At 41.3% G+C, this 21,657-nt stretch overlaps 1 protein-coding gene across 1 annotated transcript in view; it reads left to right on the top strand.

The window, feature by feature from the left end:
- Positions 1-2,636: 2,636 nt before the first annotated feature.
- LOC308276473 (ankyrin repeat domain-containing protein 26-like) overlaps positions 2,637-21,657 on the top strand; it is a gene marked incomplete at both ends in the record, with an annotated part of 147,982 nt that continues 128,961 nt past the window's right edge. The window contains 6 exons of the mRNA XM_080715268.1: positions 2,637-2,872; positions 7,350-7,464; positions 7,626-7,799; positions 13,829-13,935; positions 20,324-20,334; positions 20,520-20,553. Coding sequence (XP_080571394.1) covers positions 2,637-2,872; positions 7,350-7,464; positions 7,626-7,799; positions 13,829-13,935; positions 20,324-20,334; positions 20,520-20,553 — 677 coding nt within the window. The remainder of the gene's footprint in view (positions 2,873-7,349; positions 7,465-7,625; positions 7,800-13,828; positions 13,936-20,323; positions 20,335-20,519; positions 20,554-21,657) is intronic.

Below are 21,657 nucleotides of genomic sequence, written 5' to 3'. Positions count from 1 at the left end.
TCTTAGTCAGCATTCTAGCTGCTATAACCCAAAAATCCTACCACACAATTTCTTTTTTTTTTGGTACTGGAGGTGGAACCCAGGGGCTTTTCTACCTCCGGGCTATATTCCCAGACTTATTTTATACTTTATTTGGAAACAGGGTCTCACTAAGTTGCTGAGAACCTCACTAAGTAGCTGAGGCTGGCTTTGAACCTGCACAACCCTCCTGTCTCAGCCTCCCAAGTGCTGGGATTACAAGCGTGTCCCACCATGCCCAGCTCCTACCACACAATTTAAAGGAAGATTTATTTGCTCACAATTTCCTGGTCAATTCCAGGTATTCTGTTTTGGATGCTAGGGACAACTAGGGAGAGTTAATGACCTGTGGGAGCAGGCAGAGTTGATTCCACTGTATTTAGGGTTGCAGAATTAGTTACCATCACCAAGAACAGGTAAATACGAGGATATTTGTAAATTTAATATTTTTAAATTTTGGTACAGGTAGGAGAGTCAAGATAATTTAAAAGATGAAAACAGCTTCCATAATACGAGATAATTTTTTTCTCAAAATGTTTTACTTTAGCATGGGCAGGTGGTGGATACCTGTAATCCTAGTACTTGGGAAACCAAGCCAGAAGGATGGAAGGTTCAAGGGAAGACTCAGCAATTTAGTGACATCCTGGAGTATACTTTCTCACTTTCTCTCTCTCTCTCCCTCTCTCTCTCTTTTTCTTTTTCTTTTTCTTTTGCAGTACTGGGCATGGAACACAGGGGTTTTCTACCTCTGGGCTACACTCCAAGACCTATTTTATATTTTATTTGGAAACAGGGTCTCACTAAGTTGCTGTGAGCCTCACTAAGTAGCTGAGGCTGACTTTGAACCTGCGCGATCCTCGTGTCTCAGCCTCCCAAGTACTGGGATTACAAGTGTGCACCACCAGGCCATGCTTTAGTATAATCTTTGCCCCAGGCTGCTTTGCCATTTCCAGGTACTGCTAGGTCCAGATGATGTCCTCTGTGATATACCACTCCTCACCCCTTCTTCATAGCCTTTCACATATGGTGCCTTCATTTCTGTAAATAAATCTCCTGTGCCCCCATTTAGTGCTTTCTATTTGCAATCTTTCCATGTAGAAAAACAAGAACTGAGTTTGCACAGAACACTTTAAAATCTACCACCTGACAACACTACTAGTGAATCCATTAAGGTCAGCCATAGCTGAGGTAAGAGATATTTAAAATGGTTAGTGGAAGAAAGAGATGGGTATCAATTGTGGACCAAAGCCCAATTGTAGTAATAAGGCTAAAAAGTGTCCCACTAATCTGTTTCTTTTAAAATCCCCTAAGCTGGGCATGGAGGCACAAGCTTGTAATCCCAGTTCTTGGGGAGGCTGAGACAGGTTTGAAGACAGCCTCAGCAAGTGAGACTCTCATCAACCTTGGAGAACTGTATCTAAATAAAAAAATAAAATCGGGTTGGGGGTATAGCTTGAAAGCAGAATGTTCTAGGTTCAATCCCAGTACCTTAAAAAAATAAAATTTTTAAAAAAGGATTCTCACTTTAAATCAGAGGTAATGGCACATACCTGTAATCTCAACATCTTGGGAGGGTGAAACAGGATGGTAAGTTCGAGGACAGCCTAAGCAGCACGGTGAGACCCTGTATCAAAAACAAAACAGAAACAATCCTGCTTTATTTGAGTAGGTGAATATGTAGGGTGCTGAATGTCTTGTGTGTGATAATAGAAAACTATGCATGTGATTATAAAACTATGCATGTTATTATAACTGCTAAGAAAGGGTTGGTCATCACTAGTGAAATAAAAGTCATTAGAGCGCCCAAATTACAGACAAGAGAATAACCATTTGATCAAAGCTTCAAAAATAATGAAAAGAAAAAATAAAAGATGCGTAATGAATAATAACAGAGCTAGGAGTGTAGCTCAGCTATAAAGCGCTTTGCTGTTTCTACAGAAACAAAGCCGACACACAAAGCTAAGTTCCGAGGTTCCGAGGTCCGGGGCGCTGTCCGGCCTCTCTAGGCAAGGTTCGGGCGAGACCAGTCCCAAAGGCCCTGACCAGGTGCAGCCTGTGCCTACCTGGCAAAGTCCAGGAAGCCACGCTCCCTGGAGCCAGCCACGTCCTCGGGGTCCCGCGCGGTCGGGCGGCTCACCTCCAAGTGTTCCCAGGGTTCAAGGGAAGGCCGGGAAAACGACGACAGTCTCTGCACCCGAGCCGCCGTCGGCCCTCGCGGGGAGGCAGGTCTCCAGTCCTCGCCCAGCCGTCGCGCTGGTCGGCGTCCGCGGAGGTCCTGCCGCCTCCCGGTCCGTCCGTCCGGTTACCGCCCTTTTCAACCCGCCCCGGGCGGAGGCCGAGCGGCGGGTTCTGACAGCCCCGCCCCGCGCGACGCCACCACGCCTCCCTGAGCATGCGCAGCGGCGCGCGCCCGGAGCCGCGCACGCGCATGCGTGCCCTGCGTTGCTTGGTGACTATTGTTCTCCATTGAAAGACCGGGTGGCGCGGAGCTTCCAACGCCTCTAATGGGATGTTATTGAGGTCCAGGGTTGGCTTATCTATAAGCTTCAGCACTGGGCTCCGGAGCCCGTGAAAAGCCGAGGGGGAGGAAAGTGTCCTGAGGAGAGCGGGCCTCCACCATGAAGAGGATCTTTGGCTTCCGGAATAAGGGCCAGTCGCCCGTGGCCGCGTCTGCCAGCCTGCGCAGGAACTCGGTGGGCTTGGGGCCCGAGAGCGTTCCCTCGCCCAGATATCCCACTCGGGACAAGGACATGGGGAAGATCCACAAGGCTGCGAGTGCAGGCAACGTCGCCAAAGTGCAGCACATCCTGCTCCTCGGGGAGAGCGGCGTGAACGACAGAGATAAGAAGAACAGGTAGGGTTCTCCGCCCGGCTGGAGGGCCCTGGAGGGAGTAGGTCCTGCGCGCTCTCCTTCCCGCGGGATCCACCTTCTGCCTCGAAGGCCTCGGCTCCTAGGACGCGCTGACCGTGGAAGGTCTAAAGCCCGGGACCCCTAAAGAGCAGCAAAAACAAATTTTAGCTGTTTTCCTATCCACTTAGAGTCCCCTAGAGAACACTTTATTGACTATTTAAAAGTGGTGTAACTAACAAAATTTATGGGCAGCATTTTTTTAACTTTGACGTTTTTAAAACTCTAGTGTAGGAAAGAGAACCATTTACCATAATATATGAGCTTCAGGGGCCAAAATTCTTTTAATAAAATTCAATGTTTGTCTTATACCAAGTTTATACCTATAAACGTGTTGTTTAAGAAGAGACCTTAAAAGAAAACTTTTGTGTGTGTGTGTGTGTGTGTGTGTGTGTGTGTGTGTGGGTCTGGGGATGGAACCCAGGGCCATTCGACCTCCGAGCTACACCCCCTGCCTTATTTTTTATTCTTTATTCTGAAACAGGGTCTCCCTGAGTTGCAGAGGGCCTCATTAAGTACTGAGGCTGTCTGCGAACCACGAACCGCGATCCTCCGGCCTCAGCCTCCCGAATGTTGGGATTACAAGCGTGGGCCACCATGCCCAGCTAAAAGGAAACTTTGAAATGAGAATTTAGCACCCTGTTCTAGAATAGGAAGACTTAATCTCAAAATATGAGATCATTCAGTGTTTATTAGTTTTACATAAACTAAATAAAAATATCGAAGTTTAACATTTTTTAATTCCTTGTGCTATTACTATTGTAATGACACTAAAATTTTGGTAATAGTTACTCTTCTAGGTATCAAAATATGCTATTAATTTTTCACAATTAATGGTTTGATAACACTTGAAAAGACATAACAATAGAAAATTCAGAAACATGCTGGGCGTGGTGGCGCACGCTTGTAATCCCCGTGCTTGGGAGGCGAAGACAGGAGGATCGCGCTGGTTCGGAGCCAGCCTCGCCAGCTTAAGAGACTCTGTTTCCACATAAAAATGTTAAAAAATAGGTCTGGGAGTGTAGCCCGTGAGAGTGTATACCGGAGGTAGAAGGGCTTCCAGGAACCCCAGTACCACCAAAAAAAAAAAAAAAAAAAAAAGAAAGAAAATTCAGAAACACAAATATATGTATTTACAACTTTATACCGGTGATATTCAATATTAGTAGGAAAATATGAATTATTCATAATGAAACACCTGTTAACTGCAGAAAAATAGCTAGATCTTTATGTCACAAAAATTAGTATAGATTATAAAGCCGAGCTTGGTGGCGCATGCCTGTAATCCCAGCACTTGGGAGACTGAGACAGGAGGATCATGGTTTGCCAACAGCCTCAGCTATTTAGTGAGGCCCTTTGTAAATCAATGAAACCCTCTTTTAAGATAAAGAATAAGCCTGGTGCGGTGGCTGGCACATGCTTGTAATCCCAGCATTCGGGAGGCTGATACCAGAGGATCATGGTTTGCAGACAACCTCAGCTACTTAGTTGAGGCCATCTGCAACTCAATGAGACCCTGTTTCAAAATAAAGAATAAAAAATAGGGCAGGGGGTGTAGCTCGGAGGTCAAATACCTCTGGGTTCCATCCTCAAACCTGCCAAAAAAGAAAAAAAGATAAAGAACAAAAAATAGGCCTATATTAGAAAAAAATAAGCCTATAATAGGAGGTAGAATACCCCTGGTATTCTGTTTTCAGTACTGCAAATGTGTGTGTGTGTGTGTGTGTTTAGTAAATATTAAAATGAGAAAAGTGCCAGAAGAAAACACAAAGGCCATATATACATTATACCTTCTTTTTTTCTTTTTGAGTAGCTAAGGCTAACAGCAAACCTGTGACTTCCTGTCTCAGCCTTCCAAGTACTGGGATTATACTACCCCAACCAGCTTACATTATACATTTTTATGATGGCAAAGACTTTCCTAAGAATGACCTCAAAACATTTTATTTATTTATTTTTGTGATACTGGGGGTGGAACCCAGGGGCTTCTCTACCTCAGGCTATACTGCCAGACCTATTTTATACTTTATTTGGAAATAGGGTCTCACTAAGTTGCTGAGAGCCTCACTAAGTAGCTGAGGCTGGCTTCGAACCTGCACGATCCTCCTGTCTCAGCCTCCCAAACTCTGGGAATACAAGCGTGCACCACCACACCTGGCCACCTCAAAACATTTTAGTGTGTGTGTGTGTGTGATACTGGGGTTCCTGGAAGCCCTTCTACCTCTGTGCTACACTCCCAGACCTATTTTTTTTATAGATTTTTATTTGGAAACAGGATCTCTTAAGCCAGTGCGGCTGGCTTCGAACCTGCACGATCCTCCTGTCTCCGCCTCCCAAGCACGGGGATTACAAGTGTGCGCCTCCACACCTGGCATTGTACCACATTTATTTATTTATTTATTTATTTAGTTATTTATTTATTTAGTTATTTATTTTCTGGTGGTACTGGGGGTGGAACCCAGAGGCTTTCTACCTCCAGGCTATACTCCCAGACCTATTTTTACCTATTTTTAATGTTTTACTTGGAAACAGGGTCTCACTAAGTTGCTGAGAGCCTCACTAAGTAGCTGAGGCTGGCTTTGAACCTGTGCGATCCTCCTGTCTCAGCCTCCCAAGCGCTGGGATTACAAGCGTGCGCCACCACACCCAGCTACCACATTTAAATATATATGTTCCAGCTAGGCATTGGTGGCCCACACTTGTAATCCCAGTACATGGGAAGGTGAGAAAGAAGGATCTCAGGGTTAGCTAAGCCATCTTCAGCAAGTTAGAGAAGCTCTCAGCAACCTAGTAAGATCCTTTTTCTAAATAAGAAGTAAAATAGGTGTAGGGGTGTAGCTTGGAGATAAAATGCCCCTGGGTTCAATCCCCAGTACCCCCCCCCCCAACAATATGTATGCCCCAGCATGTGTTGTAGTACATGCCTGTAATTCCTTTACTTGGGAGACAGGAGAGATTTAGCAAGTTAGCAAGATACTGAAATCAGATTACTATTAGGGACATATGTATTTCCATGGTTATAGCAGCTTAATTCACTATAGCCAAACTATAGAACCAGCCTAGGTATCCATCAGTAGATGAAAGGATTAGGAAATTATGGTGTATATATACTCAATGGAATTCTATTCAGCCATAAAAAAGAAACACAATTATATTATTTCACAAAACAAAAAAAAGCACCCCAACCACAAAAACTGTCCTGAGTACCTTGTATGGCTTTTCATTTGAATCACAGTGAAGCCAGGCCTGGTGGTGCTTGCTTGTAATCCTAGTACTGTGAGCCTCAACTACTTAGTGAGACCCTCTGCAACTTTGTAAGACCCTGTTTCAAAATAAAGAATAAAAAATAGGACTGGGGGGTCTAGCTCAGGTAGAATGCCCCTAAGTTGAATTCCCAGAACCATAAAAAACAAACAAAAATCACAGTGTCCAGTGATAATGAATTTTATTTATTTATTTATTTATTTTGCAGTACTGGTGATGGAACCCAGGGGCATTCTACCTATGAGCTACCGCCCCAGCCCTATTTTTTATTCTTTATTTTGTTTTTGTTTGTTTGTTTTTTGTGGTACTAGGGGTAGAACTCAGGGGCTTTCTACTTCCGGGCTATACTCCTAGACCTATTTTATATTTTATTTGGAAACAGGGTCTCACTAAGTTGCCGAGAGCTTCACTAAGTAGTTGAGGCTGGCTTCCAACCTGTGCGATCCTCCTGTCTCAGCCTCCCAAATGCTGGGAGTACCAGCGTGTATCACCATGACTGGCTTGATAAAATTATTTTTAATACCCATTCTATGGGTAAGAAAATTGAGGCAAAGGAAGGTCAAGGAAGAGCTACTAAGTCTGAGAGCCCAATGTAGGATTCAAACACGAATTGAGTTACATCCAAAGACCATGCTTTTTCTGTTTATGTAGGCTATTCCTGGCTGGCTGGAGATGTAGGTCAGCAGTAGTGCTTGCATGCACAGGGACTGGGGTTCCATCCCTAGCAGCACACACACACACACAAAAAGTCAATTAAGCCCGACATGGTGGCACATGCTTGTAATCCCAGTGCTTGGGAGGCTGAGACAGGAGGATCACACAGGTCCAAAGCCAGCCTCAGCTACTTAGTGAGGCTCTCGGCAACTTAGTGAGACTGTTTCCAAATAGAGTATTAAAAGAAAGGTCTGGGAGTATAGCCCGGAGGTAGAAAAGACCCTGGGTTCCACCCTCAGTACCACAAAAAAAGTCAATTAAGTAGATTTCATGTTCATTAATGTAATGAGTAGTAAGAGTTAGTAAATATTGCATTTTGTTTAGAAGAAAATAATTGTTGCAAAGGCAGAGGAATTATGTTATTTATTTAATGTTTACAATTACATGAATAATTGTGTATTTTTAGATAGTGCTCTACACTTTCTTAAAAAGTCTTCTATCACAGGACTGCTCTACACTTTGCCTGTGCCTATGGCCATCCAGAAGTAGTGACTCTCCTGGTAGAGAGGAAGTGCGACCTTGACATCTGTGACAGTGACAGCTGCACGGCATTGATGAAGGTAGATAGAAGCCCAGGGTTCAAGAGGAGATGGGATTGATTTAAATGCTTAGAATAAAAAAGAATTTATCCAACTTTTATATAACTAATTGGTGAAACTTATGGAAAGTGTATGTTGAATATCCTAAAATTACTATCTTTTTCTTGGTGCAAAACTGACAGGCAGTACAGTGCCAGGAAGAGGAGTGTGCGACTATTCTGCTAGAACACGGTGCTGATCCAAACATCATGGACAACAGTGGCAACACTGCTCTGCACTATGCTGTTTGCAGTGAGAACACCTCCATAGCAGCAAAACTGCTTTCTCACAGTGCAGAAACTGAAGGAAAGAACAAGGTACTGACCAACCAACTTTATTTCCAAATACCTGAGATACCTTTAACAGTGATGCATAAAGGGTACATTTTCTTGATGTAGCGGCTTAATGATAGTATTTTATAATATTGTTGAAGATTTTACTTTATTGTATGGATGTATTTATTTATTTTTGTGGTTTTGGGGATTGAACTAAGGGATGTGATACCTTAAATCCCCAGCCCTTTCTTGCTGCGAACTTGCTCAATTGGGAATAATAAATCAGGCACTGAGTCCGTTTGGGACCGAGATCCTCAGAAAGATGGACAAGGGCTTCTGTTGTAGTTCTGCAGCCACTTATCTGCAGCGATTTTTTCCCTTTTTATGAAATAAACTCCTTTAAGTTCCTGTCACGGTGCTAAAAGTGGAGATTCCTCTCCAGGGGGGGGGGAATCTGAAATAATTGACATGGACAACTGCCTTCTGTGCAATTGACAATGTTTTAATTTCCATCACCAGTATTTATGCCCTATACCCCATGTAAGCACCAAAGGACAATAGTGAGGCATTAAGTGTAAACAAGATAAATAGGAGAAAAGAAGATCCATGGCGTCACAGTTTAAGATTCGTCTGGGACTAGGTGATTGAAGTCAGCCCCCTTGGCCTTTGTCATTGGAATCAGGTTTCTGGCCTCACAGGTGAGCCCTAGGGGGCAAGGTCCGGAGTCAGGAAAGGCATCTGGGACAGGCAGGCATCCGAAAAGGCAGGGGTCACACCCAAAGTCTGTTCTGGGGAAATTCAGTCTTCTAGGATCTCCTTTGATCCTTCCAGAGTCTTTTTGTCTCTAGGGCTTGCTTAGTCCAGGCCCTCCTTTATCAAGATCCATGGGCTGCGTTGCAGTTTTGTCCGGTCCTGTCTGCTCCACCATCCCCTATAAGGCAATACTTATATTACAGGTAGTAGACAGGGCAAAAACATTATAACACAGGTGATTGGATTTCTATAATTGTTCTTTAATGCATGATTTTGAGGCAGACTTTTGAGTTTTTTACTGTCCTGCTGCTGAGTCACTAATGATAGGCTTTTGTTAAGGCCAGATAAGAGCTTATTAGCACCTCTTAAGAGGGAAAACAAATGGCCCAGGTTCCAGAGACAGTTTTACATCTCTTTAGGAAATGGGGCAAGCGGTGGATTTGCAGCTTCCCCTGCTGGCAGAGAGGTGCTTGGAGCTAATCTTTAGATCAAAGGACCTGCCTGCCGGAGGGGGGGGGGAAGACGACCCTAAAGGAATTTTGCAGCCCCTGAATTCTGGCTGCCCTTTATTACAGCTGGAACAATATAGAGAAATTCTGAGGGTTCAGACATTTTTACTAGAAAATTTATCTAGAAAATTTATCTTTCATGGACTCAACTTTTTCCATAGTTCTAATTCTTGGGATTCTGTTTTACATCATTGGAGCTTGTTTTACATCATTGGAGCTTCTTATTAGTGTAGAAATCTAAGAGCAGGGAGTATTTTTGCCAGAAATGACATCTCCTTCCTCGGGGCGTGGCCTCCGTGGGCCTTGCCAAATGCAAGCGTTTGTCACGCTTGTATTTTGCCAAGGGGGGACGGTGGCACTTTTTTATTTTTTTTTTGAAATAGGATTGTGCTAAGTTGTCCAGTCTAGCCTCAAACTTGGCTATCTTCTTGTTTTAGCCTCTCAAGAACTAGTATTGCAAGTTTGTATCACCTTACCTGGTTGAAGAGTTCACATTAAATATTGGTACTTTTTTATGGTACAGGGGATGGAACCAGAGGAATTCTACCTTTGAGCTACACTCCAGCCCTATTTTATTCCTGTTTTTTCTTTTTTTTTTGGGGGGGGTCATTCTGGGGGTAGAATCCAGGGGCATTCTACCTCCGAGCTACGCCCCCAGCCCTATTTTTTATTCTTTATTTTGAAACAGGGCCTCACCAAATAGCTGAGGCTGTCCTCCAACCAGGATCTTCCTGTCTCAGCCTCCCAAGTCCTGGGATTACAAGAGTGTACCAGAATGCCTGGCTTTATTATATTCTTTTTATTTTGAAATAGGATCTCACTAAGTTGTGGAAGACCTCACTTAGTTGCTGAGGCTGGCCAAGAACCTCAGCAACTAAGTGAGGCCTTCTACAACTCAGTGAGATCCTGTTTCAAAATAAAAAGACCAACCAACTTTATTTCCAAATACCTGAAATAAACCTCCTCCTGTCTTAAGCCTCCCAAGTACTTGTGGATTACAAGTGTGTGCCATCATACTGGGCAAATAATGACACTTAAAAAAATGTTAGAGGGTGAAGTTTTCTTGTATATGTGTTTTGGCAAAACAGGGTGTAGCTCAGGCCTGTAATCCCAGTACTTGGGAGGCTGAGACAGGAGGATTGTAGGTTTGAGCCCAGCCTCAGCAATATAGCCAGACCTTGTTTCAAAATAAAAAATAGCCGGGCATGGTGGCACACGCTTATATTCCCCGCTCTTGGGAGGCGGAGACAGGAGGATCGCGCAGGTTCGAAGCCAGCTGCACTGGCTTAAGAGACTCTATTTCCAAATAAAAATATAAAATAGGTCTGGGAGTGTAGCCCGGAGGTAGAAGGGCTTCCAGGAACCCCAGTACCACAAAAAAGAAAGAAAGAAAGAAAGAGAGAGAGAGAGAGAGAGAGAAAGAAAGAAAGAAAGAAAGAAAGAAAATAAAAAATAGGGCTGGGGGTGTAGCTTGGAGGTAGAATGCCCCTGAATTCAATCCTTGGTAACACACACACACACACACACACACACACACACACACACACACAGGTTTATTTGAAGAATCTTCCTTTTAATTTAGAGTCCATTTTTTAGTGTCATTGGTATCTGTGATCTTGACACCAAAAATGGAAGACAGTCTTGAGAGTTTTTTTCCATGGAACCTAACTCCAGGAGGAAACTTCCATGTTAGTAGAAATCTCTCAGAATTGTATCTCTAAGAGCCAGGCATAATGATGCTCCATTGTAATCCCATCATTTGGGAGGCTGAGACTGGAGGATTGGTTAGTGGACAGCCTCAGCTACTTAGCAAGGCCCTTTGCAACTCAGTGAGACCCTGTTTCAAAAATAAAAACTACTGAAAAATAGGGCTGGGGGTGTAGCTCGGAGGTTCTATCCCTAGTACTGTAAAAACAACAACAAAAAAAGAATTGTATCCCTAAGCTCTTAATTTATTTTCATTCTTTCTCTGACCTAAACCCCAGATATATATATATATATATACACACACACACACACACACACACACACACACACACACACACACATATATGTATGTATGTATTTTATTGTTTATTTTATTTTATTTTTTGGTGGTACTGGGGTTCCTGGAAACCCTTCTACCTTCAGGTTATACTCCTAGACCTATTTTATATTTTTATTTGGAAACAGGGTCTCTTATGCCAGTGAGGCTGGCTTTAAACCTGCGTGATCCTCCTGTCTCTGCCTCCCAAGCGTGGGGATTACAAGCATGTGCCACCACGCCTGGCTTTTATTCTTTCTTTCTTTCTTTCTTTCTTCTTCTTCTTCTTATTATTTTTTTGTGGTACTGGGGTTCCTGGAAGCCCTTCTACCTCCGGGCTACACTCCCAGAACTATTTTTTACATTTTTATTTGGAAACAGGGTCTCCTAAGCCAGTGTGCGTGGCTGGCTTCAAACCTGCTTGATCCTCCTGTCTCTGCCTCCCAAGTGCGGGGATTACAAGCGTGCGCCACCACGCCCGGCTTTATTCTTTATTTTGAAATAGGGTTTCACTGAGTTGCAAAGGGCCACACTAAGTAGCTGAGGCTGGCCATGAACCATGCGCCACCATGCCCAGCTCAAATGTTAAATATTTGCAAAAAAGTATTGTTAAATAGAGATTAAGCAGAGTTAAAGAGGATTCTTTAATACTGGACATATCATGCATACTTTTGTAATATTTCTCCAATAAATGACCACAGAATCTTTCTGTTGAGGTACAGTACTTCTATAAAAGTAAACATTCTTTGGTATATTCATTGAAAACCCTTGCTTAAGATATAATAATTTAGCTCATTAATTCAATAAAAATACTCAGGATTTTTACTACTATGTTTTAGAATTTGGTACTATTGAAATTAAAATACAACATGTAAGCTGGGCATGGTCGCACATGCTTGTAATCTCAGCATTTGGGAGGCTGAGACAGGTGGATCGCGGTTTGTGGACAATCTCAGCTTCTTTGTGAGGCCCTTTGCAACTCAGTGAGACCCTGTTTCAAAATGATGAATAAAAATAGGGCTGAGGGTAGCTGGGCGTGGTGATTCACGCTTGTAATCCTCGTCCTTGGGAGGCAGAGACAGGAGGATCGTGCAGGTTCATAAAAGACCCTGTTTCCAAAAAAAAAAAAAAAAATAGGTCTGGGAGTGTACCCCGGAGGTAGAAGGGCTTTCAGGAACCCCAGTACCACCCCCCCCCAAAAAAAAAATAGGGCTGAGGGTATAGCTTGGAGGTAGAATGCCCCTGTGTTCCATCCCCAGTAACCCCCTCCAAAAAAAAGCACAGCCCTTACCGTCAAGAAGCTCTTAGCTTAGATGAGGAGCAATCACATATCTCCAAAGTATCATGATAAGTGCTATAATACAAGCAAAGATTCATGGATTTTTTGAATATTTTTTGTTTTTTTTAATTTATTTTTATTGGTGCATTGTAATCATACATCACATTGGAATACAAGACTTGAGAGGATATACAAGCACACATCATCCAATTAGCCCTCATCCAGTCCCCATCCCATTCCCTCCCCCTCCCTGGATCCCATGCTTGTTTGGTAATTAACTTTGATACATATGTTTATGTACCTCCTGCTTTTTAAAGAGGCTCCATCCTCCCCTTTTCCATACCCTCTGATTGGTCACCTTAATTGCTTCACTATAGGGCCCTTTCTATAGCTCGACCACTTCCTGTTGCCCCTTTCCTCCTAGTTATTGCTGATTAGGGGAAGCATCTGGTTTTAATTTTCTGCGATATTTCTCTGTGCATGCCGCGTTGCAAATACCGATCCCAATCTTGACGGCCCCAGTAGTGGCTTGGCTACCCAGTGGACTGGTCCAGACCTTGCTGGCTCAAGCAGCGGCCTTGCCTCATGGGAGGCCCCGATTCTGGTCTCGCTGGCCCCGACACTGGCCTAACCCCTCAGCTGGCTCCGATCCTGGCCTCTGAGGCCCCAGCACCGGCCTTGTCTCGCGGCAGGCTCCGATGCCGGCCTCGCTAGCTCCAGCACCAGCCTAACCCCTTCGCAGGCTCCGATCCCGGCCTTGGAGGCCTCAATAGCGTCCTTGCCTCACAGAAGGCTCCGATGCCGGCCGCTGGCCCCGGCACTGGCCTAACCCCTCAGCAGGCTCTGATCCCGGCCTCAGAGGCCCCAGCTGTGTTGTTTTTTTGTTTGTTGTTTTTTGTTGTTTGTTTTGGTACTGGGGAGTGATCCCAGAGGCATTGTACATTTGAGTTGCACCCCGAGCTCTATTTTTTATTTTTTTTTTGGTGGTACTGGGGTTCCTGGAAACCCTTCTACCTCCAGGCTACACTCCCAGACCTATTTTATTTTTGGAAACAGGGTCTCTTAAGCCAGCATGGCTGGCTTCGAACCTGCGTGATCTTCCTGTCTCCACCTTCCAAGCATGGGGATTACAAGTGTGCACCACCACGCCCGGCTGGGTTTTTTTTTTTTTTTTTTTTTAAACAGGGTCTTAATTAGTTGTTAACGGCTTCAAGAAATTGTTGAGGCTGTGAAGTTGATTCTTCTGTCTCAGCCTCCCCAAGTACTGGGATTATAGGCAAGTAAGTGTTTGAAGTGAGTTTTGGAGATAACAGAGTTCATGTGGCAACTCTAGCCAGATGGAAGGAGTAGCTCATGTGAAAGCACAGTAGAATGAGAAAAAAGTCTGTTCTTTATTTACTTTCTATTATTATGTTTATGTTCATAGATAGGGTCTTTGATAAGGTTTTCAGTTCAGTTGAGAAGTATGTAATCTTATGCATTATGAGTTATTTTTGTTGTTCTACAGGATGGGCTCACTCCACTTTTACTTGCTGTAAGGGAAAACAAACAACAGATGGCAGAATTTTTAGTAAAGAAGAGGACAAATGCACATGCAGTTGATAAGCTGGGAAGGTATAGTACTTTTTTAAAACTTAATGGTGTTGTAGAGTGGTAATTATCACTCATCATTAAATTAACAGAAAGAAGATTAACTTACAGTTATTGGAATATATTAAAAATATCAAGATGAATCATTAAGTAGAAAAATAATTTGGATTGTCCAGTACAAAGAACAATAGGTAGTAGGGACTTGTGTTCCTTTATAATATTGACTGATGTTATTATCTGATTTTGTTGGGCATATGATCTTATAGTAAGTAAAGGGGTTTCATTAGGACTCCTATAAATAATAAATATAATTGATAATAATAATAATAATAAGAGTAATTGATAAATAGAATGGCATCAAGTTAAAAAGTTTCTGCATAGTAAAGGAAGTAACAGAGTGAAGAGATAGCCTACAGAATGGGAGATAATCTTGCTAGGTACTCATCTGACAAAAGATTAATATCTGGAACTCAAAAAACTCAGCACCAAAGAAACAAAGCATTCTGTAAGTGGGCAAATTAACTGAACAGATTTTTCTTAAAAGAAAAAGTACACATGGCTAATGAGCATATGAGAAAATATTTATTATCATTTCCCATCAAGAAAAGGCAGTAAAAATACATGGTGCTTCCATCTCACTCCAGTCAGAATGGCAGTCATTAAGAATACAAATAATTAGTAATCCCAGCATTTGGGAGGCTGAGACAGGAGAATCACGGTTCTCAGACAGCCTCAGCTACTACTTAGAAGCTTTGCAACTCAGTGAGACCCTGTTTCAAAATAAAGAATAGAAAATAGGGCTAGGGGTATAGCTAAGAAGTAAAATATCCCTGGGTTCCATTCCTAGTACTGAAAAAAAAAATACAAATAACAAGAATGCTGGTGAGGATATTGGGAGAAAGAGAACACTTTTATACTGGTGAAGGGAATGTATATTAGTACAGCCACTATGGAAATAAGTGTGGGGGTTCCTTAAAAAACTAAAAATAGAACTACCATATGATCCAGCTATACCACTCCTCTATATTTATTTGAGAGAATTAAGGTCAGCATGCTTTAGAGATTCCTGCATGCCCATGTTTATCATGGCATAGTTTATATAGTTATGGAATCAACCTAGATGTCTTGTCAATAGATGAGTGAATAAAGGAAACATATGAATACAGTGGGTTATTATTCAGCCATAAAGAAGAATAAATTGTCATTTTTGGGAAAATGAACAGAAATGGAGATCATCATATTAAGTGAAAACTAGACCCAGACAAGTATATGTTTTCTCATATGTAGAAGCTAGAAGGGGAAAAAATGGTTATCATGAATGTAGAAGAGAGACCATTAGTGTAGAGGAAAGGAATTGGGAGCAGGAGAGGTGCTAGGGAATAAAATTGATCAAACTATATTATATATGTCAGAATATGCCACAATAAAGCCCACTATTCTTTGTAATTAGTATATACCAATAGAAAAGAAGTTAAAAAATACAAAGGTTCTATATTTTTAATGTATAGAATTTACATTTTGATTGGATATTGAACTTCTTAACCTTTTTATTTGGCATGGGCAGAGGAAAGAAAATTGCTTTACATAGGTTCAGTCGGTTATACTTTTCCTTTAATAAAGATAAGTGGGTGGTATAGAACAAGAGGTAGGCTTTAGATTCATCAAAAACAGTTAAATTGCTAGCTTTTCTACTTGAGTGGTGTGTGACCCAAATATGAAAAAGAGGGTGATATGCTCTTGAAGAGTGGTTATAAGACTATATATATATAATTTAGTTCAGTGCTCACCACAGTCTTACTAGTATCAATTGAAACTACTGTAATTATTATTACCATTATTATAATTTTTTTTTCTATTGGGGATGGAACCCAGGGGCATTCTACCATCAGGCTACACTCCCAGCCCTATTTTTTTAATCTTTATTTTGAAACAGGGTCTCACTGAGTTGCAAAGGGCCTCCCTAAGTAGCTAAGGCTGTGCACAGAGATCCTCCTGTCTCAGTCTCCCAAATACTGGGATTACAAGCGTGCACCACCACGTCTGGCTTGTTGATGTCTTTTCTAAAGATGCCCGTGGACAGACTACATCAGATTATGCTTTTGGTGTGGTTGTAATATATGTGTTTAAATGAAAAAGTCAGCATTATAATCAAGATTCATGATAATTATAGCTCGCATCTTATACATGAAGTTAGATTTCATATTTCAGGTAGTTTGTCCATTTCATTAGCCAGAAAATAAGCCAGAAAATAAGCAATAGGCTAAAATAGTTAAAAGTGGCAATGGATGCCGGGCGTGGTGGCGCACGCTTGTAATCCCCGCGCTTGGGAGGCGGAGACAGGAGGATCGCGCAGGTTCGAAGCCAGCCGTGCTGGCGTAAGAGACCCTGTTTCAAAAATATAAAATAGGTCTGGGAGTGTAGCCCGGAGGAAGGAGGGCTTCCAGGAACCCCAGTACTACCAAAAAAAAAAGTGGCAATGGAGCTAGGCATGGTACTCATATCTGTAACTCCCAGTACTGGGAGGCTGAGACAGAAAAAGATTGCAGGTTCAGGGTCAGCCTCAGTAACTTAACAAGACCCTCACCAATTTAGTGAGACTTCACTTTCAAAATAAAAAAATAAAATAGGGCTGGGAATGTAGCTCAGAGATAGAATAACTTTGGGCTCAATCCCTACTACCACACACACACACAAACACACACACACACACACACACACACACACACACACACACACACACCACTACCACCACCACCACCACCACCACCACCACCAGGCATGCACCACTATGCCTGGCATGTTATGCTAATTTAATGAGATATTTATAAGTTAGTTATAAATTACTAAATAGCTGATTTGAATTATAAGTCACAATGAAGAAAACAGCTAATCAAAGTAGAACTTAATAACATTTTCTGAGCTGGGCGTGGTGGCGCACGCTTATAATCCCAGCGCTTGGGAGGCTGAGACAGGAGGATTGCACAGGTTTGAAGCCAGCCTCAGCTACTTAATGAGGCTCTCAGCAATTTAGTGAGACCCTGTTTCCAAATAAAGTATAAACTAGGTCTGGGAGTATACCCCGGAGGTAGAAAAGCCCCCTGGGTTCTACCCTGAGTACCACCAAAAAAAAAAAAAAAAAAATCTGAAACCTAATATTTACACATTAGAATCTGTGAAAAAACTTCGATTGTGTTTTATTTGGGATTCCAGAATAGTTCAGCATTGAAGAATAAATTATTTCATTGCCTTACTATTTCTCTGAGCATACTTTTATATTAACTCATTAAATTTTTATAACATAACCTGTTGAGCTTATTTTTTACAAGATTTTGAGCCTAAGAGAAACTGCTTATCTAAAAACACACATTGCGCCTGGCATGGTGGCGCAGGCTTGTAAATCCCCATGTTTGGGAGGCGGAGACAGGAGGATTGCCCAGCCTCACTGACTTAAGAGACCATGTTTCCAAATAAAAAGAAATATATAGGCCGGGCATGGTGGCGCACGCTTGTAATCCCCGCGCTTGGGTGGCAGAGACAGGAGGATCGCGCAGGTTCGAAGCTAGCCCCGCGCGCTGGCTTAGGAGACCCTGTTTCCAAATAAAAATGCAAAAATAGGTCTGGGAGTGTAGCCCGGAGGTAGAAGGGCTTCCAGGAACCCCAGTACCACCAAAATAAAATAAAATAAAATAAGAGAAATATATAAAACAGGTCTGGGAGTGTAGCCCGGAGAAGGTTTCCATCCCCAGTACCACCAAAAAACAAAACAAACAAACAAACAAAAAATACACACACATTGCTAGGACTTTTTGTGAGTTCAGGACATTTTATGTTATGTCAAGGTCATGAGCTGAGCCGACCATTTTAGTTTACTTTTCTTCTTTCTTTTTTATTGGTGGGTCTAGGGATGGAACCCAGGGTCATTCAACCTCCAAGCTACACTCTCTGCCTTTCATTTGAAACAGGGTCTCACTAAGTTGCAGAGGGCCTCACTAAGTAGCTGAGGCTGGCCGTGAACCACGATCTTCCTGTCTCGGCCTCCCAAATGCTGGGATTACAAGTGTGTGCCACTATACCCGGTTTACTTTTTTTCTTCTTAAATTGCAAGTTTAATAAAATGTTTGTAGAGAGCATATGGGATATGCTCTAACATTTTCTGAAATTCCTCTTCAAAATTTAGCGTATTTGGTAAGATTTTTCATTTCTGTATTAAAATAGTAATTTTGTTTATTATTTTCTTCATACATGACAACAGGCAAATAGTTTCTGAATATGAAGAACAAAGACTTAAAAATTCCCAAAATAGCAATCCAGGTAAGATTTCTGATAGTCAGTTACTCTTGGTGGTCCTACTCTAGCTAAAGAAGTAAGAGTAAGAAAGTTGTAATCAACTGTTTAAAAAATTAATGTGAGAGCTGCTTTTATAATTTTTTTTAGTTTAATAGTCTAAAATTCAAAATTATTATTAATATTATTTTTGGTAATGGGGATGGTACTCAGGGGCATTCTACCTCCTAGCTATACCCTCAGCTCTATTTTTTATTCTTTATTTTGAAACAGGGTCTCACTAGTTGCAAAGGGCCTCACTAAGTAGCTGAAACCGTCCACAAGATCCTTCTGTCTCAGGCTCCCAAATACTGGGATTACAAGCATGTACCACCACACCTGGCTTCACAATTATTTAAGAAATTTATTGTAGGAAATTTATAATTTGGAATAATATAATATGAAAAAATTTTTTCATTTACTTAATTTTGGTACCTGACATCCTATATGTTTTTGAATAAGATTTTTAAAACAGTATGTCGTATGTTTTCTTTATAGTCACATTATAGCATTTTGGACTTGTTATAAAACTGGGTTTTCAATTTAACTTTTATAATTATATTGCATTTAGTAAATGAATATCATTGTGTCTTTTAAAAAGTGATTTTTATTGCCGGGCATGGTGGCGCACGCTTGTAATCCCCACTCCTGGGAGGCAGAGACAGGAGGATCGCGCAGGTTCAAAGCCAGCCGCGCTGGCTTAAGAGACCCTGTTTCCAAATAAAAAGTATAAAATGGGTCTGGGAGTGTAGCCTGGAGGTAGAAGGGCTTCCAAGAACCCCAGTACCAGCAAAAAAAAAAAAAAAAAAAAAAAAGGAGGTGATTTTATCACTAAAATAGGAATATATTTAGAATTTTTATGATTATTTTTCTTTCCCAAGTATGTTATTATTATTATTAATATTTATTTATTTATACTGGGGATTAAACCCAGGGGCATTCTACCTCTGAGGTTACCCATAGCCCTTTTTTTTTTTTTTTTTTTTTTGTACTGGGGATGGAACCCAAGGGCATTTTACTTCTGAGCTACACCCCCAGCCTTATTTTTTAATTTTTTTGCAGTACTGGGGGTTAAACATAGGGATATTCTATCTCCGAGCTACACTTCCAGCCCTATTTTTTATTCTTTATTTTGAAACAGGGTCTCACTGAGTTGCAAAAGGCCTCACTAAGTAGCTGAGGCTGTCTGCAAACTGGGATCCTGTCTCAGCCTCCCAAATGCTGGGATTACAAACATGTGCCACCACACCTGGCTCTTTTATTCTTTATTTTGAAACAGGGTCTCACATTTTGTTATCACATAAAACAATCTGGAGTTGTTTTATGTGATAACAAAATAATTATGCTCCTATAATTGTGCCTAGTGCCATTAGCACAGAAAAAATTCTGCTATTTGTTGGAAGTAGCTGAGACTGGCTTCAAACTTGTGTGATCCTCCCGTCTCAGAATCCAGCTCTCTTTTTTAAAATTTATTTTTTATTTTTATTTATTTTTTTTGCGGTCTGGGGATGGAACTCAGGGACATTCGACCTCTGAGCTACACCACCTGCCCTATTTTTTATTCTTTTATTTTGAAATCAGATCTCACTGAGTTGCAGAGGACCTCACTAAGTAGCTGAGGCTGTCTGCGAACCATGATCCTCTGGTTCCAGCCTCCTAAATGCTGGGATTACCAGTGTGTACCACCATGCCCGGCTTAGCACCCAGCTCTTAAGTATGTAATTAAAATTATTCATTTTATTTTATTTTATTTTATTTTGGTACTGGGGTCCTCAAACCTGTGATCCTCCTATCTCAGTCTCCCAAGTACTGCAATTATAAGCGTGCGCCACCATGCCCAGCCTCTAAATTGAATAATTTTGACTGAAAATCTGGAGTTGTTTTATGTGATAACAAAATAATTATGCTCCTATAATTGTGCCTAGTGCCATTAGCACAGAAAAAATTCTGCTATTTGTTGGAAACTATCAGCTTATGTGACTGATTCTATAGAAGATACCATCTTTTGTCAGTTTTGCCATGGTCACTTAGGATTATGGTCGTTATACACAGCATTTGACCTTTAAATATTAATTTTGATAAATTCCAGTCTTGTAGTCGGTAAGTACAAAGGAGGGGATGTAAGAGTTCTTAATGTATTATTTCCTATCAGTAGTAAAATTAATAGTCTCTAGGTATGATCTCAAAGATATCTTTTTAACAAAGAACCAGAATCTTATACTTTTAATATTTACATATATAATCTATTGTTGATTAAAGATATATTTTACCTTTTTCTTTAATAGTGGATGAGAGTTCTGAAGATGACTCTTTAACCAGGTAGGATTTTCAGATTTAAAAAGTTATATATTAACTAATAAGCCGGGCGTGGTGGCGCACGCTTGTAATCCCAGTGCTTGGGAGGCTGAGACAGGAGGATCGCACAGGTTTGAAGCCAGCCTCAGCTACTTAGTGAGGCTCTTAGCCCGGAGGTAGAAAGTCTCTGGGTTCCACCCCCAGTACCACCAAAAAAATAAAAATAAAAATAAAAAATAACTAATAAGGAAATACAGAGAAAAGAAACTATTATTCTTGAGTATTCTAGTCTGAGCTAGATACCATATTATGTTCTTAAATTTATTATTGCTTACAGTAGGCACAATACTTTTACAAACTCTGCTATTATAATCTTTTTTACTTATTAGGCAACTTTTGATCAAAAAGTTGATTAGTTGGCCTATGATCCCATAATTATCTAACAGTTGGCCCATGATTTGACTGTCAACTTGCCTGGCTCCCAAATTCATTCTCTTGCTCCTCTAACTAGATTGATAGCCACCTGTGTATAGCACTGAGATTAAGACACAGGTCCATATCAGATTTGTTTAGAAAGTCCATTTCAGTTATGTGTTAACACTAATTAAATTTTCCCCAGAAACCAGTTGTATTCCAGAAGTTGGTCCTAATATGTTTTGATAGTTGCAGTGGTTAACTAATACCTTGTTTTTACCATAAAAGCTTTTTGGGCAGATCTTACTTAGCTATTGCCATTGGACCATGGGATTTATATAATAGGCAAGATAAGACAAATACTGGAGAATTATTATTTTACTGGAAATGAATATCTACATGTGCTATTATATGAAGCATTTAAATTTTTATTTTTCTATTTCTGCATTTTTTTTTTTTTTACGGTACTGAAGGTGGAACACCGGGACCTTCTACCTCTGAGATACACCCCCCAGCCCATTTTTTATTCTTTATTTTGAAAAAGGGTTTCACTGAGTTACCTCACTAAGTAGCTGAAGCTGTCCAAGAACTGTGATCCTCCTGTCTCAGCCTCCCTAATGCTGGGATTATGAGCACGCGCCACCACGCCTTGCCTATTTCTGGATTTTCTGGTTTGGTTTTCTCTTCAGGCTACTACTCCTGCCTAATTCTATA

The sequence above is a fragment of the Muscardinus avellanarius genome (genome assembly GCF_963383645.1).
Source record: "Muscardinus avellanarius genome assembly, chromosome: 1".
Classification (NCBI taxonomy): domain Eukaryota; kingdom Metazoa; phylum Chordata; class Mammalia; order Rodentia; family Gliridae; genus Muscardinus; species Muscardinus avellanarius.
The sequence above is the reverse complement of the archived record's forward strand: the minus strand, read 5'-3'. Positions and strand labels throughout refer to the sequence as shown.